At 40.7% G+C, this 26235-nt stretch overlaps 1 protein-coding gene across 1 annotated transcript in view; it reads left to right on the top strand.

Moving 5' to 3' along the window:
• ADARB2 (adenosine deaminase RNA specific B2 (inactive)) overlaps positions 1-26235 on the top strand; it is a 392231-nt gene that overhangs the window by 342421 nt on the left and 23575 nt on the right. Inside the window, exons 7-8 of the mRNA XM_073002915.2 lie at positions 3333-3484; positions 21343-21511. Of these exons, the coding sequence (XP_072859016.2) occupies positions 3333-3484; positions 21343-21511 (321 nt within the window). The remainder of the gene's footprint in view (positions 1-3332; positions 3485-21342; positions 21512-26235) is intronic.

The raw sequence follows: 26235 nt of genomic DNA, 5'->3' as shown, positions 1-26235 counted from the left end.
CCAAAATGGCCGCTGGGTAAAAAAAATGGCCGCCCGCTGTGTTTTCGTGCCGATTCCTCGCTTACCGGGCAGCGAAAATGGTGACCATATGGAGGATTTCTGCATAAAGGTGAGTTTTTTGCCCATAAGAACGCATTAAACGGGTTTTAATGCATTCCTATGGGCTTTTTTATTTCACATAGTGACGAATCCATATAGCGACGTTTTTGGCTGCACGGATTATCGTCGCTATGCGGGGCACCACTGTATTTAGGTTATTAAACCATCTTTTAGAATAAATTGTATTCCCAAAACGATTTAGAGTAGCTAATGAAATGATATCATTTAACTGCTCATTTTATTTACATTTCTGTATTCTTTCTACAATACTGAGACCCAGGGCAGCTCACAACATGATTAAAAACAAGATGCAACTAAAAATACAGTAAGCTGTATTTAACTGTGCTCAACTGGGTTTAAAACACAATTACACAGATTATCATATTAAAACAACCACAGTACAAAATGCAATAATATCATAATATCAGGCATTAAATGTAATGCGGCTTCTATATTTCTCTCCTAGCCTAAGCAGATTTTGCTGAATTTAAACTGGAAAAAAAAGAAGGATGCAGTTACTTTTAAATTCCTGATAGGAAAGATCTTCAGGTAGTCCCTTGTCCCTGAGGTTTGTGTCAGGGTGATAATGCAATTAAACTGGATGGGAGCTTTCGCAGAGGGTGGTAGGGAAATGAGAGAGCTGCAGGCGTCCACCTTCTCCTCAGGAGATCCTGGTGACTCTGTGTTCCTGTCAAGCAGGGTAATGTGCCTGTAAATTTCACTCGACAGAAAACACATCACAGCATCAAAAAAACGACAAAACAAGCAAACCGTGGAAGAGTGACAGCCGAATGGTTTTAACAGCATGCAGGCTGCGGTAGAAGAGGCGGCTGCTACAGAGGTAGCATTCCAGCAAGAAGACCACCAGCAGAATACAAATACAAGGAACTGCTAAGCATTGTTGATTGCAGTTCTGGAAAAGAAAAATATTTTGTCCGCATTCCGATTTTGCAGCCATTAAACAACTGTACTGAAAATGAATACTGAAAGTGCTACTTATATACCGCCCCCATAGCGCTTAAGACACTCTCTGGGCAGTATACAAGTTAATTATGCACGCTACACAATACCTCCCCAGCAAGCTGAGTACAGTACTCATTTTACTGACCTGGGAAGGCTCAGTGAACCTTGAGCCAGCTACTTGGGATAAGGCCCTGGTATCTCCTCTCTTGAGTTTCGACATGTGGAGGGGACTCTGTGCTGCTCTCTAGTGACAACCAGCATGCTGCGAAAATGATGGCTAAGGAAGGAGTTAACTCAAACTTTCTCTATTTGCTTTTTTCCTGTATTTGTGTTGTTGTAGTTTTGTTGTTGTTCATTAAAATCATTTTGCTTAAAAGACACAAAACCACACCTCTGGCATCAGCACTAGTCCCCAGGTGTTTATAGAGTAGATCGTACTGCAGATCTGCTGCTGGCTGAATCCATTTCAACTTAGCACTGACCCGAGGTAAGCTCAGCATTGTAAACAAACTTGGTAATACCCTGAAGGAACTGAACAGTAAGGCTACCACTGAGGACATGTCTGTATGTTATTTGGCCCCTGGGATTATAGCCTATCATCAGTTCAAGAGCAGGCCTCAGGCTTAGGCTCTCCTCCCCAGCTCTCCTCAGCATGTCTAGAAATTAATAAGTCAACGGAGAAATCCCTGCTTTGATTTGAACATGATTTTTGAGGTATGTTTTATAACCCACTACTGATAATTCTAATATTAGTAGATTCAATTAAGACAAAACAGTTAAACAATCCTGGTGTAACATCAATATTATAGTGAAATAATCTTGAATAAAAGAGAAAAGCAAACATCCGCAGACAAAAAACAAAAAACAAACTACAAGGCAACCCTTTCCCCCTCACATTACTTTTGCTGGACTCTAAGGACTGCAGGAACATGGCTTACGTTCTGTCCAGAGAGGACAAGATCTTCTCACCAGGCTCAGTGCTGGCTCTCTTATCTTTCTTCCAAAGGAGATCATCATCAGAAAAATGGAAATAATTATCAGCAGCAATCCTGGCAAATCCCTCTCCTTATGCCCCCACCCAGTTTTGTGTTCCAGTCAGTACTGTTGGGGACACTCCATTGCTTACTTGGTATTCATCAGCAGCTTTAAAAATTCAGTGTGTTCCTTTTCCATTTATCTGTTTCCAGAGCAGGTTTAATAGAATTTTTCCTGCCTCAATCTGTGACCAAAGTTTAGGAAAACATATTTACTTCATTCAGGTGGCACAATAAACTACAGGGTTCAGTCTAGCCTTCCCTTCCCTTCCCCCAGATTCACACAACCCCTCTTCTGTTTCCCTAGTTTCATTTGTAGGAGATCAAAAGCTTTTGCTTCTCTTGAACTGTGGCTTGTTCACTATCCGAACCTGACAAACTAGGAACAGTCTTAAATGTGGGTTTGTTTGAAATAAACCAACACCATACAATGGCTCCTGCTTGTAGGATTCAACAAACTACAGGTGACCAGAAGCTGATTATTACAATAAAGAAAGTTAATCCAAAGCCTAAAACTCATATTTTTCTTCTTAATGGTCACACCAGGGAAAGAATGGGGAGGGAAAGCTTGGAAAGCCAATCAAGATAAACTGTGGTTTAATGTGACATCTAAGGACAGCCACAGTTACCTTTCCATTCATAAACAAAATGTTAGTGAATCTTGCATATTTGAAAACATAACAATTTTATTTGTATCCTTACAAATTCCTTATTTGTGGCTTGAACATTTATTTTTTGAGCTATTAATAAAAAAAATTCTGTTATTACCACCCATCTTCTTTCCTTTGTTTACAAAAACAATATGATCGTGCTTCTGCATGTACTGAGGATGAAATCCCTCCCCAACTTCAGATATGTTGTGTTTTAAAGGCGATGATAAAGACTTTTGAAATACATCTGGGATTTTTAAACTATTCATTTTTTGATCTTCTGAAAGCTACTATCTGTTAATATAACAATGCCGGTCTTGTGATTTGCTGTTACATTTGTATTGCTAAATAATATTTTAGTAGTTTCTTTTTTTTTAATTCTAGACTTTGTAAGCAGTTTGGTGACTGAAGCCTTGAACTCACTGTGACAATGTCGCAATCATGTTAACATTACCCAGTGACAAGCGAGGCTCGGTACCATAGAAGAAATACAACAAAGAGATTGTAAGGTGGCCCATGGGGAAAGCACAATTAGTTCAGATCTGGAATGTAACAAATGACCTGCAACCTCTCTTTGTGATCCTAGCAAACGACGTGAAGATGGCGAGCGATCAATCTTCGTGCGGTTAAAAGAGGGAGGCTACAGGCTAAAAGAGAACATTCTGTTCCATCTGTACGTGACTGCTTCACCCTGCGGAGATGCACGCCTCAACTCCCCCTATGAAATCACAACTGACTGTAAGAACTATACTTCCCTAATTTTATTTTATTTTACCAACATTTTCATTCTGTGCTCTCCTGTTAAGCAGGTCACAGGATACAGAAAGAAATAAAGCAAAAAAAAGGTAACTCGGTTGGTTGAAGTTGATGTAACCTTCATTTCTACCATGGCCAGATCTTAGTATGTTTACTAAATTCTCTGTGCTCCTGACAACGAGTCAAATTTCAGGGAAGGAGAATCTCAAGAAGGAGAAAGATTGGTTTTGTTGTGGGTGAGGTGGCTTTAAAGCCGAGATGGATGGACAGTGTCATTGAAGCGACCACCATGAATTTGACCCAACTCCGGGAGGCAGTGGAAGACAGGAGGGCCTGGTGTGCTCTGGTCCATGGGGTCATGAAGAATCGGACACGACTTAATGACTAAACAACAGTACCCATTCACAGTGAGTGCCAAGGCTCACTGGCTCACAAGGACGTGCTTGTTTTTAGCCCTACCCTAACAGAGCCCCAGACAACAATCTTTTGACCACAACTTGGTAAAGCTGTACTTTCTGAAATAATCTAAAATTAGACTAACTACAGCTCTGTAAGCCTTGGTTTATATATACAGTGGTCTATTTTATATTAGGAGATTCACTGGAGAGTAATTTGATGCATGCCTTGTCTGCTTTTATTGCTCACTGCAGGATCATGATATGAAGTTAGTTAGGGTTTGTTTTGTGGGGCTAGTAGATTCTACAGGAATTAGAGATGGGGATATTCGTATACGAATATGAATATCCCCGCACAGGTGGGAATAACGAGGGTCCAGCCCCATGGAGTGGGAATGTCCACTCACGATTTTGCCACTGCCGCTGGCTCTCCTGAGGCTTCCTGTCACGCTGTTGTCTGCAATGGATTAGCCACTCTCTGATCTAGCAGAGAGGCTTGCCATCCCGCCTCCTGCCAGGACTGGGTAATCGATTTCGGACAACGGCATGATAGGAAGGCACCGCGGAGCCGGCATCAGCAGCAAAATCATGAATGGACAGCCCAACCCCATGGAGCTGGACCCTTGTTATTTCCACCTGTGCGGGGATATTCGTATACGAATACCGCCATCTCTCCATATCAGGAATATATCTGGGGCCAGAAATACAGTAGAATGATCCCTGCCCTAAAATTAAGCCATATTCCCTTTGTTTGAAGCTTTCGTTTAGCTCGATTTTATAAAAGACTCAGAAGCAGTAATTCCTAGTATTAAAAACTGTCTAATTGCAATCCCACAAGCTTTTCTGATATCCAGTCACTTGCTTTGTTTTGTGATGGGTCATTAGGAGTTAAACACCAGCTTACTTTGCATTCTGACTCCTCAGATACAACACTCAGGAAGGGATTAGGGAGCTGAAACACCAATGTGTTTTCTTCTTCAAACTATATGTGTCAACTTTAGCATGTAATTTGGTCCTCCATGAACACTGCAGCCCAACTTCACCCTATAAAGCTTGCAGCAGGAACAGAAAACCTATGTTTACATCCCTTTATCTGCTTTTCTTGCAGCATTATTTTTTTTAATCCAGCTATATAATGGGAGAACCTGCTTGTTGTGAAAAAAAGTGCTTAAGGGCCATTTGACCTTTAAATTTTATGCAGCTCAGATAATCAGAACCTCTGCTTTCTCATCTGAGAACAATTCTACTTGTGCAGTAGTGATTCAAAGACACTAAAACAATTAGGAAATTAGTTATATAGTGTTTGATGTTTCAACAACACCTTTTTAATCTCCCTGTGAGTTGGGTGCCCAGATTGAAAGGCATCAGTTTTCCCCATAACTAGATTTCTTGTTTCACCAGGCATTAATCATGATGATGGGCCGTTCTCTTTACCATGGTTATGGCAGGAAGGTTGAGTTCCTTGGGGGAATGCATTACAGAAATGGGAGTGGCTCTGTGACATGTTGCCAATCTTTTAATTGTGTCCGTTGCTCCTGTAACCCAACCTGAATCAGACCTCCACAAATGTTTTTATGCCTTCAAGATTTGTCAAGAGAGCTGGTCATACAGATGGAATGTGTAATTTGGCCTTTATATCTTAATCTTAATTTAAAAAAAAATCTCTCATTACTCTGCCACGTTTTGTGCCATCATGTCAGAACCAACTAATAGGGGTTTCAAGATAAGTGAGATATTTAAAGAGTATTTTTACCAGTCTCAGTCTCCAAGTTGGTTTCCATGGTTGAGTGGGGATTAAAACCCTGTTCTCCAGAGTCCTAGTTCATCACTCTATCCACTACACCAGTGGTTCCCAACCTTGGGCCTCCAGATGTTCTTGGACTTCAACTCCCAGAAATCCTGGCCAGCAGAGATGGTGGTGGAGGCTTCTGGGAGTGGTAGTCCAAGAACATCTGGAGGCCCAAGGTTGGGGACCACTGCACTACATCACACCAATAAAACCTTTTGTAAAAACTCAGGAGGAGCTTTTCATATGGGAATTGCATTCAAGCTGACGCGACACGTTACTAGCACAGATGCTATAGATTTTTCCTTGACTCTGTGGGGACAAACAATCACTATGGGTTCCTGTTTAACCAGGAACAGGAAGAATGGGGAGATATTCAACCAGTTTTGCAACAGCTGCACAGGATGAGGGGGCTATTGCAGGAATGTACAGTACTGTCTACTCTTTCTTCTTAACATGCCCCCACTTGGGAGTAAACGCCTACTTTCGACTTCAACTGTAGTAAAAATAAAGGCCACCACAAACCAAGAACCTGTTGTGATGTAGTAATTATAGGAGTAAACTAGAACCCAAAAGACTGCAGCTGAGTCCTCACTCAGCTGCAAAATTCACTGACTAACCTTGGTCTGGTCATACTCTCTCGGTGCGACCTACCTTGCAGGGTGTTTCTGAATATAAAATGGGCAGAGCTATGTAGGCTGCCTTGAGCACACTGAAGGATAAGAGGAGAGATAAATGTTATCAAATAAATGAACCTTAACAGTGGTAATTCCAGTTAAGTTTCTTGTTTAATTAGCCATTAACCATGGTTGAAGGGCATTGTGGAGTACGGAAGCATATGTATTTCCATTACTGGCTTCCGGTCTTCTAATTCTGTCTACTTCCTCTTCCCTTAGTAACTCTTCAAACCTCCAGACCTTCCCTCCGCTCTTTCCAACTTGGAAGGAATATGACCAGATAATGAAATTCCATTATCAGAAGTTGTCCTTAGAACAGCTAAGCATTCTTTTTTCTCTTTTACTGAGAATTTAGGTTTGTTACGCAGTAATCTTTCCCTATCTACCTCTTTTTTCTTTTGTGATTTCAGGACAATAAAGCCCAGAGAAATGTTGTTTGATCCTCCTGTAACAAAGGAACTGCCCCAGAGTCATCCTAAACCATCAAACATTCTGGATGAGCCCCTAAGAATGTATTAACATTAAAGCACTGGGTTTTGCATGGCCACTGTGATAAAATTCTTTCAATATCAGAATAGAGGAGAAACGATTCCGTAAATCTCCTTCCGAATATTTCCAGCATTATTCATGGTGTCTTCCTCCAGTATCCTTGGAGAAGACTTTACTTTCCCTGTTTCTCAAGGGTTTTGTTATTGCAATAAAGCCGATAAAGTTTATGATTGACTTTCTTTGGGTACATAGCTGTCAGATGTTAGGGAATTCTGTCAAGAGCTCCCTGGGGTGTGATTATAAATTGTTGCTCCAGCCCAGGTTGCAGAAGAAGAAGGAAGATCAATAGAGCACTTATGTGCCTTATGTTGGCACATGCATGCAGGCAGGCATCTGTGCTAACTGTAAAAAGGATATGAGTATCCTGAGCCTAATAACGTGATGGCTGGAGCCCTTATTGGTATTCCCAATTGGTTTGCCTTATTTGCCACAGCTAATTGGTAAGATGCTGAGCAGTATCTCAGCTGCACAGTTGGGCGCATGACCAGACATGTGACTAAAACACATTCCAGCATCTTATCAATTAGTTGCAGCAAGTTAGTGCAGACCTTATGCAAATGCCAATGGGATTCCAGCCAATGTTCTTATGTTTTGTGGGGACATCTAGTTAAATCTGATCACTATTTGCTTTTTTTTTTTTTGGAAGGGGGGATCTTTTTGTCTCATTCTGGCTCTTTTTGTCTGTTTTACAATAGTGTCATTTATAGCCTGGGCAAACTTTTCAAGTGCTGTGCTTGCAGAGTGAAGCATTTTGCAAAGCAACTCCTGTGCAAGCCAATTAAAATAGGATGTGTCAATTCTAAGCTAGTGGAGTGAAGCTGAGCTGGTTGTAAAACCACACCTCCTTTGCTAGTTTAATTAAGGTACTCTTCACTATATTTGGCTTACTGGGGTAGCTCCAACTTACATCTCTATAAGTCAGTCTTATGAGACTACAGATGGGTGAGCTAAGCAGAAGAAACCTAGAGTAAAGTGTTTTTTTTTCCATCCAGGCAAATTATGAAGGTAATAAATATGATGTTCTACATAATAAAAATACTGATTTAAATAAAACAAATCAGATAATGTCTGTTTTGCAGTAATACTAGAACTTCAGCCCAATGTTCTCTGAAATAAACAGAATCCAGCAAAGAGAGAATCAAATTAAGCTAATTTGTCTTTCAGTCTTAATAGCTATCTGCCACACTATAGTTGGTTTATACATAGCAAAGTCACCTTTGCTTTAAGACATGAGATATAGAATGGGATCTTTCAGGAACTCAGGGCGCAGGTCATATAAAGATCAGTATCATCTTGAAATGGGCTTGGGAAGAAGAAACTGGTAACAAATATGCATATCTCAAGACCAAGGTTATACACTCCCTCCCTATAGTCTGCATCAGTTTAAATTCTGAATTTGGTCCACTTGTAGTTTTTTAACTGTGTTTAAGGACAGTTTCACATGAACAGTGTTGCAGTAATCCATTGTCTAGATACTGAATGGTATGAGTTAACGTTTGAACCATAGTCATTGAACAGAAGTAATACGGATAAAATTGCTGCTAATATCAATTATTATTATTATTTCTCCATTCTTCTCTGTTGCTTTCGCCACTCAAATTAAGATTGTTTTGTTTTTGTCAGCATTGAACTGATAGTGTTAATTGTTGGTGGTGGTGTTCTTAATATTTTAGGCTCAATTTTCAAGCTCTCAAATCTAAGGTGGTTTGTTTATTTGTTTGCTTTTTTTGTGTATTTAAAGATGGCTAGTTTAGACTTGATTCCTTGACGTGCTACATGGAATTATTGACAGCAAGATAAAAATTCAAGCTTAGGCTTCTTGTTTGTTGTTGTTGTTTGTTTGTTTTTGTCTTTTGGCTTTCAGCCCATCTTTCATCCAAAGCTTACAACATTTTATGGCCCTCAACAAGCCAGCAAACCCAGCCTAAGGCTATCTTTCTTCTTTTCCTCCTGAGCTGCTTTTTCTATCTTGTGCTAACATGTTGCATTGCCTTGTGCCATTGACTTCCTGATAGCCCAGCTCCTCCACAGTCCCGTTAGGTCTGAAACACACCATTGCATCTTCTCCGCAGGCTGTCTTCCTCCTGCTTGTCTATTAACCTACAGCTGTGCCAGAGCTGTGATGCAGACACATTCAGTAGCACTTCCATATCAACAGGATCCTCATGCAACCAACAACTGGGTCATTGGGTTTGTAGGTAATCTATGGGTGAGGGACAGAATCGGGATTCCTCTCTCTCTCATAAGAGTCCAGGAAAAGTCTTGCACTACTCAGAAACACTACTTCTCTAGAGGAAGTGTGTGAAAAGAGGCATGCATGTCATCAATTCTATGGCAGGAAAAGACAAATTTGTATAGTATTTAATAAATAGATTTGTCGGATCTGATGGTTTACTTCAAGCTAAGATTAGTTCAAAATAAGTATTTCATGAAAGCCTAAGTATCAATCCTTTTGTCATCAGTTGGTAAAAACAGAAGATTGTTTGCAGTTTAATAAATAAAACTCAAGGGAGTTTTACAAAGGAGAGGCCATTTTTAACATTTTTCCTTTTTTTCTACTTTTAAAATTTGTATCATAACCAAAATCATTTTTAAAAAACCTTTTCCCCATCTGTTGCATGATGGGATGGTAACACCAGTGGGATGAGGAGGGAAGATATGGAAGGATTTCTTCCTTTTACCCTACAGAAACCTCCTGCAGTGTTTACACATGCTCTTGCCAGCCTCCTCAATGTATCCATATCAGAAGGGGAAGAAGAATCTAAGGTTTACATATCTCTCTTGATTATTCCAGTAGGGAGGCGAATGTAGAAAATTACCTTCCAAACAAAGGGATAGGCTGTTAATTTCATGCCATCCAGGAGGGGATAAAACCAAAACAATCATTGATGCATGCACAGCCCATGTAGAAAACTATAGAATTCATGCCACAGCGAGGACAGTGCATATAGACACCACATTTATCCTACCCTTTGGTAGCTGCAGCACAAGTGGGTTAAATTTCAACTCATGGCTCCATTAGAGTGTCAGAAAGACTGCCTGTTACCATATTAGGATAGGGTGGATCCAGATTTAAAAGTATTTTGAAGGGGCAGCATTTTCAGGGGGTGAAGTTTAGGACTTGAGCATTCAGAGAGAATAGGATTTTCTGAATTTTGGACAAGATCCTCTACTCCCACCCACCCACTTGTTCCCACTCATATCCTGACATTGTGTATACTGAATAGAAACCTGTGGCTTGGGTATTGGGTTCCATGTGTGGGAAAAGTTGGATCGTGGCCCTCGAAAAAAAATCTGCCCATCTTAAAGGTGCACAAAGATGTTTCCTTCCTTATTTTTGTTGTGATTGTTGTTGCACCACAATACCTCTCCAAAAAAATAATAATTCCAGAGGCTAAATGTTGGGATTCTAGTAAAAACAACTAAGTAGATCCAGCAAGCCGAAAATATGTTTACGCAGATATAGATGTATTCCCTGAAGAAAGTCTGTCTGAGCTGCGAAAGTAGCTTATCGTTATTTATATGAATTCAGTTAAACAGGCTTTCATGGCTATAATCCGATAAGAATGCTTGAGTCGCTAAAATGGTATTGACTGATTCTGCTTGATTGCTAAATATTGCTGGTTTTGTATAGCAATGTTTTCAGAAACAATGTTCTCATGGTACAGTGAAAACTAGAGTTGCCAAAAAAATAAATAAATAATGCAGTGACCTAAAACCTGTGCAGGATCTCCTCCTGCAATTTGGTTTTATCACCGTAGTTGATTTCTGACATAGGAATAATATACTCTAACAGATGAGTTCTAGTTTTCCTGCAATTTTCAATTGTATGTGTGATAAGGGTTAGACATTAAGGAACCAGTACTGGCTACAGACCTGTGCTGCAGGTATATGTCGAGTAAAACACACATTTGTCATTATAGATCATGTAAGGAACATGTGCACATTTTGGCAATTGTTTAAAAATCTACAGTGGCCATGATAATTTCATGCTATATTTGTATTTTTAAAAAGCCCATTAAATGGTGGGAATGCTTAGAGCTTTGAAAATATACTGCCCAGGATCCTATGGTGGAATACCATGCATATAACAGTGCAGTTTTTGCAGTTTGCCAACTGCCAGTTGTGCACCCAGTTACACAACAGGACACACGTTCCACTGCAGAGAACTATGGGGTGGGCAACCACGGGCAAAATTTCTCCCATTGTTTGCATAGTTGCTCTTATGGGGCCTTGTAACGTAATAGGATTCTGGCTGCTGTTTTGGATGACATCACCCACAATTTCCTAGGCAGCATGGCCACTGGTTATGCTGTCTGAGGGATTCTGGGAATAGTAGTGCAAATCTAGCTTTTCCAAGCTCTAGGAATGCCTAGAATCTGCAGCGTAGCCCAGATCACAATTAGGAGTTAAAAAAGATAGGGCAGAGGGAGATAATTGCCCTTCTGTTTCTGATGCCACAGTGGCCCTTAATGCTGCTTTCTGAAATATCTTTTTCCTTGTTCTTGTTTCTTGCTGCTGTTTCTAGAGTTCCTAGCATTTCAGAAAGTTCTTTCCAAAGCGAAAGGGCACAGATTCCCCTCCGACCACAATCCATCCCCAGCATAGGTTGTTTTCTTGCATCACTTCATCTCTGAGTAGACATTCAGCTACCAGTTCTGGTAAGCAGTTCAAGAAACACAAGTTAAAAAAAACCACCTCACACACTTGAAGACATCTGGACATGATTACAAAAATTATTCAGTAGACAGGGTTAGAGAGACTGTATACACAACAAAAGCCAGATTCGTTGAAAGAAATATACAGTAAGCTACCATTTCATATCAAAAGTTAGAAAATCCCCAGCTGAACAGGTGGATTCTGATCATTTTTTAATGACAGGAATTCTGTGAATAATGATTCATAACTGATGGGTAAAAATATGGCACTGTTCCTTTATATTATGCCTTTGTATTTCTCAATATTGGTTTCTGAAAATGGAAACCGGAATTTTGAAGCTTTCTTAAGTATTTGTACCTTTTTTCCCCCTCCTGTCAGGTGTCCATGATTTACCCTGTGGGGTTTGCAGCACTTTCAAAATGGAGGCACTGAAGTGCTAATTTTAGATGAGCAATGCAATTAGTAATTAAAAATAATACTCTTGAAACCGTCAAGCTGCACTTGCTGTGATTGCTATCTCCAAGCAAGCCACCTGTGCAGAATCTTAATTCCTCTGATTAATTTGTGGTGATTTCTACTTCAGATATTTTGATATAATTCAGATCCAGAAGGGAGATGGGATTTTATCACTAAAGAGAAAAAAACCTCATAATCTAGAAACAACCGCTTTTATTCTGTTTAACCTTCAGCTACAGCAGGCAGACATTCTCCGTAGCACTGTGGGTAGGAGAGAAGAGCCTAAGGGACATGAAAGCTGAACATTCTCTGACTTCATTTTGTAAAACTAGTGATTAGAGAAACTTTTGTGGCACTTTATAGTTAATGAAGGTTGTAGGCCAGTTGTGACCTTTGAAAAGTCCCGTGCAAGCCAGCCGTTGAGACCTCGGTCAAGAGTGAGCTCAGCTTCCCCCAGTAACCAGAGATTGCCAGTGTTGCTTTCTCAGTCTACAGCTCCCACAATTTTGGATGTGGTTGTCCAAAATGCACATTTCCCATCTCTGCAGCCCATAGAGTCCAGGGTGGGAAGATGAATAGAGGGAACAGAGAAGGTGGCAGGACAAGAGAAGGAAAGAAGAAACCCAAAGCTACTGGTGGCTTTGCCCACTCCCACTGCCGTCATGCAAGCCCGCACAAATGAACACTGAAGGAACAGACCCCAGCACAAAAAATGTTCCCCTTCCTGTTACGCCTATGTACCTGGAAATAAGACTTGCTGTGCTCACTGAGTTACTTTGAGTATACATGCATCGGATTTCCCCAACATGTTCTTTCCACAGGGTACACTGCTGTTTGCATTTCTGCCCCAAAATGGGTGCTCTCTGTGTGGGCGTAGTTCAGTCCTGAGTGCACAAAAATCCAGAACAAAAACAAAAAACAGAACAGGCACGTTTAGACATTAAAGCTGCAATCTCAAGCTCCTGTACATGTTGTAAGAATCAACCTAGGGCAGCTTGCTTCATAAACAACTGGAGTGTGCTTCATTTCACATAAATTGTGCTAAGTGAACTGATGCGTGCTACCTAAAGTATATTGCTGACACTCCATTCACCATAGAACTTTTTTACTTTCTCAACAAGGAAAAGTGTTGGGAGGAGTGTGATTTTGCAGATTACTTGTAAAAATGCTTTGGCATGTCCCTGCTTCACCACCACCATCAGTCACGTCTGCTGTTACAAGGGGAGAAATGCTGACTGTTGCCCTCATAGCGTGGGTCAATGACATGACATGCCAAGGCTGCCCCAGAGTGGGTTGATTGAGGACAGAACCAGCCATGAGGCATGAGATCCATGATTTAAAACCATGATTTAAAACCCTTGTTTTCCATTTGTAGGTGGCTTTGAAGATTGGGAATGTTTTATCTTTGATGTACCACCGCTCACAAAGAACCTAGTGTTATTTACATGCTAGGTCTTCTTTAATATATTCTCGAAGGCTTTCATGGCTGGGATCTGATGGTTGATGTGGGTTTTTCGGGCTCTTTGGCCATGTTCTGAAGGTTGTTCTTCCTAACGTTTCTCTGTGGCTGGTATCTTCAGAGGATAGGAGTCAAAACTCAGAGCACAGACAGAGTTCTGACTCCTGTCCTCTGAAGATGCCGGCCACAGAGATTGGTGAAACATTAGGAAGAACAACCTTCAGAACATGGCCAAAGAGCCAGAAAAACCCACAACAACCATCTTCTTTAATACTTGCACCAGGAAAAGCACAAGACAATCTAGAGAAATGGGTTAAACAATCTGTCCCAGAGCTCCATTCTCTTGGTTTCAAAGCAACACCTTGGGGCAGTAGAGGTCAGAGGTTTTCATTTTAATGTTTGATTTAGCTCTAAGTATTTCCCAAAGGACACAAAGGCTTCAAACCACTAAGAGAGTAATCCCCACTGCATTCAATGACCATACCTCTGAGCAAACCATGCTTAAGTTTGTGTTGAACAGGATAAAGCATGAGGATAGAGTCACACTGTTTCTCCATTCCAACTTCCCACAATAACATTTTCAAAAATTTTGTAGTGTGTGTTTTACTCAGGCTCACAATAACTGATTAACTAATGGTCCTAAATCTTTTGTTTCTAGTGCTCTGTGATGAAATGGGTCCTGTACACACACCCTCCCAATTTTCCATCACTTACAGTGAATGCCATTCCATTCTGTTATGGTCAGAACTTACCTGTGTCTACTTACGGCACTATAGTTCAAGAAGCATGTTGACAAGCTGGAATATGTCCTGAGGATTACAATCAATATGCTAAAGGATCTGGAAGTTAGGCCATATGAGGAAAAGGGAATTGGATGTGTTTAGCCTGGGGAAGAGAAAACAGAAGTGGAAGGATAGCTATAAAAAGATTGTTGCATGGAAGAAGGACTCAAATCAAACAATTCAAGTTACAAGAAAGGTAATTCTGACTATTAGGGGAAATTCTTGAAAGGGAAGGACATTCATTCAGAGAAGGGGGCAGACTCTTCTTCTTTTGAAGTTTGAAAACAGAGGCTGGATGTCAAAGGTAATTTAACTGGATTTCTGGTCCTTTCCACCTCAACAGTTTTGTGGTTCTGTGATTCCTGGATCCTTGCAGACGAAACATGTCCTTTTTTACAAAACCTGAAATGACTGGAATGTCTTTTTGTTGTGGGGGTTTTTTGACTGTGCTAGAGAGCAAATTCTCAAAGTTGTAGTTTTAAAAAGTAACTTTTCCAAGCTCCGATCTGAACCAACCTCAAAAATATAGTTTGGCATAAGTGTCTAAGGGCTAGAGTCCACTTCAATGAATGCATGAGTTCGGCACAATACAATAAATCTCAAAAGGTTGTGACAAAGCATAGTCATACGATTGCTTGCTGGAGGCTTTGCTAAAACAGGCTGACAAGGCTATCTTTGAAATCTATTTCCTATTTCAATACTGTAAAGCCATTTGAAAAATGAGAAATAAACAAATGTGGGCTGAACTTCTGGAGCACTGACTTTTGCCTTTGTCACTTCATCAAGGGAAGGTTTTGCTGTAATCTGAAAATTATAAGTTGCAACTCTATTATTTGTCACCCAAAGAATTGCAGAATTTCATTGCTGTTTGTACTCACTTCTGTTTCCAAGTGTTTTTTTTTCTATACTTAGTAGTGATGAGAGACTAGTATGAAAGGTAGTTTCCCCCACCATTCCTCAGCCCTTCGTGGCAGAAAAAAAAGAGCGAGAGTGTAGGGTGCAGTGAAGCAGAGAACTAGAAAATGAACTTCTGAGGCAGCCACATGTGAATTTCAGACAGGTTTTTACTCATGTGATTCTGTTTAATCACCATTCCTTTCCAGCATCTTTTTTTTTTTCACGTTGGAGGAATGAAGAATTTTTTATTTGTTTTTCACTAAATATCCATTGTCTGTCATAACAAAAAGACTATTAGCAGATCATTGTAAAAATGATTGAACCAACCATATATTGCATTTTAGATTTGTTTCCCCCCCCCCCAGGAGCGAAGAATTCGTGTCTATACGTTTGAAATACAAAATTGCTACTAATAATTCTACACATTCCTTTTCTCTTCTTCACTTTCTGTGCCATGCTAAGCAGTGATTTACACATCTAATGTCTAGTCAGGCACACATCATAAACCTACTCCAAATGATTTTTAAATTGGCCCTCTCTAATGCTGGGGTCGGGTTGACATCTTGTTCCGGATGAAGTAGCATCTTCAGCTGCCATCTCTCTCAACTCCACTTTTTCCTTTCTTCCTCCTTTTCCCCTCCCTCCTGCAATTAGTGAAGATAATCAAGTGGGAGACTAAGTGATGCAAAAATCAGAAAGACTGAACAGCCACTGAGATTTGGATCAAAGCAAAAACGAAAGCAGCAGGAACTTAGAATCACCTTACCTGTAGAGAAAGAAAGGTGTTTTGAAGACGCATCTTTTAAGCTTAAACTGGCCACAAATAATAGCTACAGAAAATGGATGAACTTACACTGTCTGGAAACAGATGGCCTGCTGGCCCAAGCTTTTCTGTGAGGTATTAAACAAGGAACTGATGATGATGAACATCAATTAATTCTTTAATACATCATTGGCACAGGTTGGGAAATGTATTTTGTGGACTTCCAGTCCCAGAATCCCCACTCAGGATGTCACTGGCTATGCTGGTTGGAAAATTCCATAAGTCCAAACAGTCAAATTGAAGAACACATGAAAAATGCCTTATAGTGAGTCAGCTTGTTGGCCCTTGTAACTCAAAACAATCAACTTTGACTAGCAACAGGTCTCTTGGGTTTCAGGCAAGAGTTTTTTCCTTACCTTATCTTGAGTTCCTTGCGGATTTCTCATCCTAGTGCAAGCCAGGCCTCATCTCACTTAGCCTACAAAACCGGATCAGATCAGTGTGTTCATGTGGACAGCAGCTGAGCTGCTAGTGCACAGCTCCTGTTTGGTATGTGATTCTACAGAGCACTGAGAGGGCTGCCCAGAGCTTAATCGGCACTCTACGCCAGTGATTCCCAATCTTGGGTAACCCGGCTCTTCTTGGACTGCAAATCTCTCCCACGGCAGGCCAGACTGGTGCCATCCTTGTTGTCCTTTCACAAGCAGACAAAGACCTTTCCCTTCAGGAAGACTTTCCTTCAAATGACTGGATGGACAAAGGCAATGTTTTTAAAGGGAGCGTTTTATTCTGTGTTTTACTTGTATTTTTAATATTGTTCTTATTATGAGCTTTACTATGATATTTGCTTAATGCTGTTTTTAATATTTTAATTTGTTATTTGATATTTAACTTTGTTTCTTCTCTTGCTGTAAGTGCTTTGCATCCTTTATAGCCACACCTACAAATCCACTGCCCATGCACTCCTGTATGCGAGTTTTTTGGACTATAAATATCTCAGCCAGCATGGCCAGTTGCAGTCCGAAAAAGTAACATTTCTAAGCTCTGTGTATAATGTTAGCTTTTAATTTAATGAGGAATAGAGTTTTTATGGGTACTGTATTTTTCCATGTATAAGATGCTACTTTTTTCCTAAAATCATTACACTAAAAATTGAGCTGGATCGTATACACGGAAGTAAGTTGAGATAGCTGAGGAGAGAACAAAACGTCCCCTACCTTGCCTTTGTAAACAGGCTTCCTGCAGTCAGGAGGCTTAGCTTCCTCCAATCATGAGCCTTATGGAACTGATGTCAGCTGATGCTGAACAAACAAATTGGAACACACCTCTTGGAGGTGGAGCCTGTAGGCTCAGATTCAATAGGGACTCCTAATGTCTGATGTTCTGAGCCCAGAGGCTGAATACTCAAAGCTAAATTTTCTTAATTTGGGGGTTAGAAAAGGCGGGGTGTCTCATAAACGGGGGCATGTTATAAATGGAAGAATACAGTTGTTTCACAAAGTTTGTTGAAATACAATCAAGTTGTATATATTCATTCACACATTTGGAATGGAGGTACAGATATTTTCCATAGAGAGCTGGGCAAAGCCAACACTGTTCCTCATGGGTGGTACCCTGAATTTATAGTCATGCATGCATGCCTGTGGAAACGGTATCTCTTCCTTTCTGTTTTCCTCCCTTTCTTATTTTAAGTGGAAGGACCACAGAAATCATGTGAACCTAGGTGCTCGCTTCAGGTACAGTGGTGCCTCGCTTGACAACATTAATTCATTCCAGCGAAATCGCTGTAGAGCAAAAACGTCGTAAAGTGAAATAAAAAAGCCCATTGAAATGCATTGAAAACCGTTCAATGTGTTCCAATGGGCTGAATACTCACTGTCCAGTGAAGATCCTCCATAGGGCAGCCATTTTTGGTGCCTGTAAAGCAAGGAATCCGTCCAAAAGCGTGGCAGGGAGCCATTTTGAGCAGCCGGTGGCTATTTTGAAAACCCGACGATCAGCTGTTTTGATCGTCGTAATGCAAAGAATCGGTTCCCAAAGCAGGGAACCGATCGTTGCAAAGCAAAAAAACCCAATTAAAACATCATCGTGGAGCAGATTCGTCATTATACCGGGTAATCGTTAAGCGGGCATGACTGTACTGCTCTCTGTAGGCAATAGCATGAGACCTGTGTATCAGGTTTCACAGTTTGTAATGATGGGGAAAACTGATCTGATGCCTCAAGACGTATATTTTTTAGAAATTTAGTTTTCAAAGGGCAATCTAACAAATGACATTGGAGAAACGGATGTGCTCCTTGGCTGATGTGTTCAAGCACTTAGGGGCCTTCTAGAGTGGTCCGGTGGGCCAGATAGGCGGGGTATAAATTAAATTAAATTAAATTAAATTAAATTAAATAAATAAATAAATAAATAAATAAATAAATAAATAAATAAATAAATAAATAAATATCTCATAGACACATTGACCTGCTGCTCTGCATTCACTCTTACAAACTGCTCTTGGGTGTCACAGTTGAGTTCTGCGCTGTGCAGACACACTAGGGAGAAGGGTGACAGAGACGCCACAGAGCAGCCTCTCCCAATCTGGTGCCCTCAGAATGTGTTGGACAAACTCCAGTGAACCTTGAGTGGCCTAGCTGTGCTGGGTAGGGATAATGGGAGCTGTAGTCAAACACATTCAGACAGTACAGGGTTGATGTGCCTTAGCGAATCATACTTCAGGGCATGTTGTTGGATTTGACAGCCGGGAGGTTGTTCTCACTGCACTGTAAGCTTTGACGTAAGTGAGTTGAAGTATAAAAAGTCATAGGTGTCAGGTCATTCTGAACCCATCTAGAGTAGGAGTGAAGTTTGCAGAACGCCTGGCAAGAATGGGCTGTTATTTGTGTCTGAATCCGTTTGCGTTTGGTAATTATGTCTGTCAGTGCACTTTGCTCGAGCTTTGATCCTTGTCAGCTAACATTTACTTAGTATAATCAAAGTCATGTAAATTGCAGCATATTCTTTACTGTCCTGGAATTACTGATATTTTCAGGTAGCTCATTTTCTCTGTGCATCACACTCTCTATCAACCTCTCTCTTTCCCCCTCCCTCTCTCCGCCCCCCATTTCTGCACCTGAAGCTTTGAAATACTGAGCCTTGGCAGTAATTTGAGGACTTCAGACTGAAAATTATTTTTAAAAAAAGCAAATCAGAGTTAGAGGAGGAAAAGAATGGCTTACAGGTATGAGTCCTCCCATATTAGTTAGGATGAAACAAACAGAAAATTAGGCAACTTAATGGAACTTCTGAAAGGTTCCAGAGAGCACATACGTATTTCCAAAAGAGGTAGTACTCATTTACCAGTTCCCATAGATACAGTGGTACCTTGCTTGACAATGTTAATTCGTTCCAGCGAAATCACTGTAGAGCGAAAACATCGTCAAACGAAATGAAAAAACCCATTGAAGCGCATTGAAAACCGTTCAGTGCATTCCAATGGGCTGAATACCTACTCGTCCAGTGAAGATCCTCCATATGGCGGCCATTTTCGGTGCCTGTAAAGCAAGGAATCCATCCTAGAAAACGGGGGGGGGGCATTTTCTTCAGCCTGTGGCCATTTTGAAACCCCCCACGATCAGCTGTTTGCTGATCGTCGTAAAGCAAAAATTGATTCCCGAAGCAGGGAACTGATCATCGCTAAGCGAAATTCCCTTATTTAAACCATTTAAAGCAATCGCAAAAACATCAACGTAATGCGGATTCGTCATAGAGCAGGGTAATCGTCCAGCGGGGCACGACTGTACTGCCCAGATATGTGCAGGATGCTAATCAAATCAGGTCTGCAGGCTGATGCTGGAGACTGCTATCCTCAGTCAGCACAACCACGCCCAGAGTCTGGACAAGTTACTTTTTAGCCATGCTGGGTGGGGGACTCCAAGCTCAGGATAGCTCCTAAAATTAACTGTAAAGCTGTCCTATGCAGAAAGGGTCTTTCCATTTGTGCAAGACATGTTCTGTGCCACAGCCATGAACCAGGCAGGGCATGCCAGTAAGAAAGCCAGAGCTATGTCAAAGAATCTCATATTCCCAAGCATAAGATTGTTCATTGCCTAGGACTTATTCCCAGCTGAGTGTGTATTGCATTATAGCTAGGAAAACAGAAGAGGAAATAATGAAATATGGTTAGACCAATCATATAGATCAAAGTGAGATTCAAGTGGCCACCAGATAGGACTTTTTCCATAATGGTCCTATTCAGAGGAAGGCCCATGATTTGGCAGCATTAATTACACTGGATGTTGCGGATCCTTTTTAAAGGCCTTTCCTGGCAACTAGATGATCCGTAAGGCGTCACCCCACAAGTGGGGCTTGTATCACACCACTTTCTCTTGGAATGTATTACTTTTGGGAAAGGAAGGTAATGAGTTTTCTGTCTGCCGAATGGGTCGTGCTTTACCATGCTGTTGCATGAATAAGCATGGAAGGTGCTTTGCAGGTGATACAGTTAAGGACGTAGAGTAGAATCAGGAATTCAGATCAGCTCTTCCAGATCCTAGGTGCCACAACCAAGAAATCCCTTTCCAAGGTTTTCACCCACCTTAGCTAAGACTGTGTTGGGCCCTAGTGGACAGCTTCTGGGACAGAACAAAGATGTCAGGGAGACTATTATGAAGTGGTTCTGAATCATTCTGTGAATCATTTATGGTTCTGAGTAGTGATGGACATGAACCACGGATTTAGCAGTTCATCGTAGTTCACTTACTAGCACAACAGGGTGTTTGATGATTGATGCCCTACCCCCTCCAGCGGGCACCCACTTGGAAGCAGCCTCCTAGGCCTGCCTCCTCCAGGTGCTTCTTCTGAGTGGGTGCCTGCCAGAGGGAGTGGGGTGCTAAACACCTGTTGCAGCAGTAAACCAACCGGGACAAAGCACCAAGGTGGAGGTTCATGCCTATCTCTAGTGCCAAAGCCAGTACATTGAGCCTGGCTGCAAACTGGTGATGGGTAAAGGTGATAGAAAATCATTGCCACACGGCTACTTCCTACTCAGCAATAGCAAATCAGTTGTCATATCCTTCTGACTGTGGCATGGTTCCTTGGTCTGAGTAATTCAGCAAACAAACCTGTCTGCAGTTGGCTGTATGGAACGTTACTTAAATCACACTATTTTCTGTGGGGCTTACTCTCAGGCAGGTGTGCAAGAGATGACAACCTTCCTCAACCTCCTGTCTACCATATGTATGGAGAGAGAGGGACAGAGAGGAGAGACCTGTAGGTTTTAAACTGCAGTTCCCAAAAATCTGAAGATTGTACGCCTTGTGAAAATGAAGGTTTCCCACTTCTGGGGAGGTAAAACATAACAAAATGGATTGTGGTTTTCTCCTTTCCAGCGTCGCTGTATTTCTTTCATTTTCTTTTCTTTTTTTATCCAGTGAACAGCATTAAGCACATAGTAAGAAAGTACCGTGGGCATCTCCGAACAAAGATTGAGTCTGGAGAAGGAACCATCCCGGCTCGATGTCCCAACGCAGTTCAGACGTGGGATGGTGTGCTACTGGGAGAGCCGCTGGTCACCATGTCTTGCACGGACAAAATTGCCAGGTAACACGAAAGTAAGATTATAAAGCAAACAGCAATGTACATGAAAAATGGGAATAACATTATTTTAATGGGATGGTAAATTAAATCTTAAGAAAAGAGAATGTTTGCCATAGAATCTCTTCCTGATGAAGCATCCCATGCTTGTTTGGCCTGACCGTGTAGAAGTGTTTCATGTGTTTAAACTTAGTTCACATGCTCTGATAGTAAAGAGAATAGTGAAATCCATGCTGGTCCAGAGCTCCATAGGGCCTTCATTGTGTTCACATGACACTGTGAATCAGGGCTACTGTGATCTGATGGACTGACTCTTAGGTAACCCACAGTTCTCTGGGGATAGTTGCCCTTTTTCCCACTATGTTACTCAGTTTCTGAAGAGCCCCTTGTGAAATACAAACTAAAGGTGTGCTTATAAGACTGTGCTCCAGCTGCTTGCCTCTGTGGCTGTACAACAGACAGGAAGACTGGCCAAAAAAAGAATCATTCCAATGTGTCTGTGACCTTTTTCATTGTAATGGCCCTCCATCAGGAAAATCTACAATAAATACGCAAAAGCAATTTAAAGATGATTCCATCGCTAGTATCATAACAAGTACATGCTTGTGACCTGTCTGTCTATCATTTCTGAAAAGAAAGATTCAGCTATAATATTACCTAATGAATATAATTGTTATTTACTTATTAAAATGTATGCTCAAGGACAATGCTCCAACCTGAACAATACCATTGGGTAGAAAAGATAGCTTCTAGTTTTTTAAAATATATATATATATAATCTTGTTACAAACTGTAGTGTATATACCAATTATTTCCCAGGATTATCTGATTCCACTTGACAGTATCAGCTCAGATGTCTCTTGTCCTGTTGTACGCAAGGAAGGAGTCAAAGTTTATATGTCTTCAATCCAAATAAGAAGTAGTTGCGTCTCAGAGTAGTGTTGCAAGCTCAAATGAGTCATGAAGGCCAACAGGAGTCATTGTAATCTTAGAAATCTGTCTTTCAAAGAAGCTTGTGCACCATTAATGACCTTCTGACTGACCAGCTCCTGTAAGCTTCTGAGGAACTCCTAGAAGACCACAACTATTGTCATTAAATGTATCTTCTGCTACAGACACACTTCTATCTGAGCCTGTGCTTAATTGTAAAATGGAAGCCTCCAGGAATGAAAGAGAGATAGTACATATTTGCAGAACAAACAATAAACTATAATGTAGCTAGTGTGGATTCAGTGGGGATTAGCTTCAGTAAAACTTGCAAAAAGTTGATTTGAAGAAATGTTCTTTCTTTATTAGAACATTTATAAATTGCTAGCACAGAGCAGTTGCTGATACAGAGTAAAATGTGGATTCATAAGATGTTCTTGAACTCCTGCTGCCATCAGCAGCCAATATGGGTACTGGCCAGGAATGATGAAAGTTGTCATCCAGCAACATCCAGAGGGCCATTGGTTTGTGATTCCCAGCATGGGCAATCAGGTTAGTAAAATGATACTCTAGGGCACTGGTTCTTAACCTTGGGTTACTCAGGAGTTTTGGACTGCAACTCCCAGAAGCCTTCACCACCAACTGTGCTGGCTGGGGTTTCTGGGAGTTGCAGTTCAAAAACATCAGAGTAACAAAGGTTAAGAACCAGTGCTCTAGGGCATTGTAACCAATAGGGGCTCTTGGTTTAAAGAGAAAGATCAAAGTCTTGCTTGAAAATCTTTTTTAATAGAACAGCCTAAATGTTCCTTTCATTCACCAAGTGTTGGATACTTTACCAATATAACAAGTAATACCAAGGATATATGCACATGCCTTAAGACCCTTTGTGTAAGAGAATGGTAATGCTTTATAGAAGAATGCTTTTCTGACAGTTGGATGTTATGGAAATAAACATGTCCCTTTGGGTTTAACTTTACTTAGATGATTTGTTTAGTGTCAATAGTCTTGTACAATCACAATGACTGCTCGCACAATTGATCCAATTGTAGAAATAATAAGAAAGTCCAGTGACAAATACACCACAATAATCTGACACATAGACAATGAAATAGTCTCTGAATAACACTGGATCACATATTTCCCTGTCTCAAAGGCAGAACGTAGAAGTCTCCAACATCATTTCCCCATTGCATCCGAGTATGATCAAACTTTCAAAATCAAATAACAGGCAAGAAAGGATTTCTAACTAAATCAAAGCTTCCAAGCCTGAACATTGCTGCCTCTGGTTTTCTGAATGTCAAAAGAGAGTAAATTAAATATAAATTCAGAAATCAAGATTATGTTTTAATATTGATGGGAGAAAATCAATTGCAGTGTATTGTGTGCAAAGCTTTGTTTTTCTTCAAACAAATATGCCTTGCCCTCTAAAGATTCAGTCCAGAGCTTTTCAAGACATCTTGCATACAGCTGTAAAATAGTGTGATGTGTTGTCAAGTTTTATGTTGCCGATGTCAAATTAGAAACTTCCATTTTGATGTTCAAAGTCTGCTTATTATTGATCCTGTAGGTCATTAATTGTACATTAATATGAATGTGTGTGTCTGTTGATGTTTTGTACAACTTATGGTATGGTGTTGTCAAAGAAGGAGAATCAGGTTTCCCTCACTGTTCTGTCTCAAAGTTCTATTTGAGAGTCTTCCCTAAAGGAGTCATTTCTCCTCTTGAATTCAAGTTGGGAGCAGGTTTGGTTTGTTTATGATTGGCCCCTCTTAATTTCTCTCTTTCCACCTTTAACTCTACCTTTCCTGCCCTTGAACTTGCCCTCACTTCAGAACTCAAGTGAAGAATTCAACTACACATCCTGTAGGAGCACAATCTCTGTGTTGTGTTTTCCCCTTCCCAGCCAAAACAAGTATGAAAACATTCCCCAGTCTGATCTCTTCTAGGTATTTTAAACTACAGCTCCCTTTGTAATTGACCCTGGTACCTGGGACCGTTTGGAGTTGTAATCTGAAACATCAGGAGGGCAACTAATTGGAGGGTACTGACCATGCAATGCAGTGTCACCCTACTATGAGTACCCTTTCTCCGACTCCCTGTTCATTTGCTGTTTCTGGCAGAGGTAAGAAAACTCACAACTTGGGTGAACTGCATCACATTTGAAGTACTCCTAGATGTTATGGCACGGTGAGGAAGAATTCATGAAGCAGATACCTTTCTGGTGACAAAACAGGAAGAAGGCTGGTTTCTTCTACCTGTGTGAAAAGCCATGGTTACTCCTTGAAGTTATAATCCAGGCATTTTTTTTCATGCACAGAACTGTATATGGATTTTGTCAAGATTAAATAGTCTTAATTGTTTAATTTATATGCCACAAGAAATCTAAGTTGAATGATTTTTAGATTTAAATGAACTTTGCAGTGCAGTGGCCTTCAGAAGCATGCACTGAGGGGAAAAACTAGATGCCCCCCCACATCTCGTTTTCAGAATGGATATCCTGCCATCCTCCCAGATTCTAGAATGGGAGGTTTTCCTCATATATCTCTTTCTTTTTCCTTCCACTGATTCTGTTCTTTTTGAAAATACTGATGACCATTCTTGGTAGAACAGGTTCTTTCCAAGAGTAAAAATGTTCCCTATCCTATAATCCCATACAGTTCAGAAACAGAGAACACCCCTTAGAATGTCTTTGTTTTGATTCCATCTTTGCTGTCGGAGATACAGCCAGTTAGCAGGAATATCTCGTACCATAATCAATGACTGTGGGTAGACAATGGTTGTAGTGGGTGGTGAGAAAATATAGAACCAATGAAGATGGAAGTATTTTGTGAATCCTATAAGAAATTCTGATGACATCACAATCACTTTAGAAGAATCAAGAGTAGATTTTTAGCGTAGATTTCTGAATGCCAAATTCTCAAAATAATATTAAAATATAAACAAGAATGGTTGCCTTCCAAAAGCTGTTTCATATACTGGTGTTTTAGCTAGGATTTTGTTTGTTCATTTGTTTTGCCCTGGACGTAAAACCTCAAGCAAATTTGTATTTGTTTAAATTATATGTTGACAAAACCATGCTTGACTCCATTCCCCTACAGGGGCTTTTAGTGATTTAGGGAGAAGTCCATATGGAGACCATTGATCCCAGTTGCTTTAGAACTGCATATTTTGCATAACTTACACGAGTAGCAGTTTTTCTGGTATATTGGAAAGAATTACTGGAGCTAAGCGAATAATGCACAGTTAATAATTCATCCAACAGCTGCTATCGTATTTTCTTGCTCACAAGGTATTTGTAAGCAAAAAAAGCCATTTCATCAATTTGATTACATTTAAAGCGTTCAGCAGTTTTGTGTGTGTGGTGAAGCTTTCATCACAGGTGAATTCGCTGTCAGTACCTTGTGCTATCGTCTGTGCACGAAGTCTGTTGAGAGGCATTCTGTCTAGTCACTTGTCAGTCTTGGAATGCTCCTTCACTCACAGTCAGAGAAAGACTGATCCCCAGAGCACCACTTGATAATACATGACGTCAGCTCCAAGTTGTCTTCCAGTGGGACCTTCTCCTGTATTGGTGTACCTCCAGTCTACCAGGTGTCAGCAGTTGTCCGTAGCTGCAAGGTTCAGGTTTAAATTTTGCACAATGTAGGAAATTTAAAACGTCCATTCAGAGCCACACGGACACAGGAATCCCCAGGTAGGCATGGATTCTGATAGACGCCAGAAATACTAGGGCAAAAGTTGCTCCCTGTGTATTATTTGTACTGGCATGTGACCTGTTAGGGCTAAAAGAAAATTTAGAAGTA

This window comes from Pogona vitticeps, chromosome 6, assembly GCF_051106095.1.
Source record: "Pogona vitticeps strain Pit_001003342236 chromosome 6, PviZW2.1, whole genome shotgun sequence".
Taxonomy (NCBI): domain Eukaryota; kingdom Metazoa; phylum Chordata; class Lepidosauria; order Squamata; family Agamidae; genus Pogona; species Pogona vitticeps.
The sequence above is the reverse complement of the archived record's forward strand: the minus strand, read 5'-3'. Positions and strand labels throughout refer to the sequence as shown.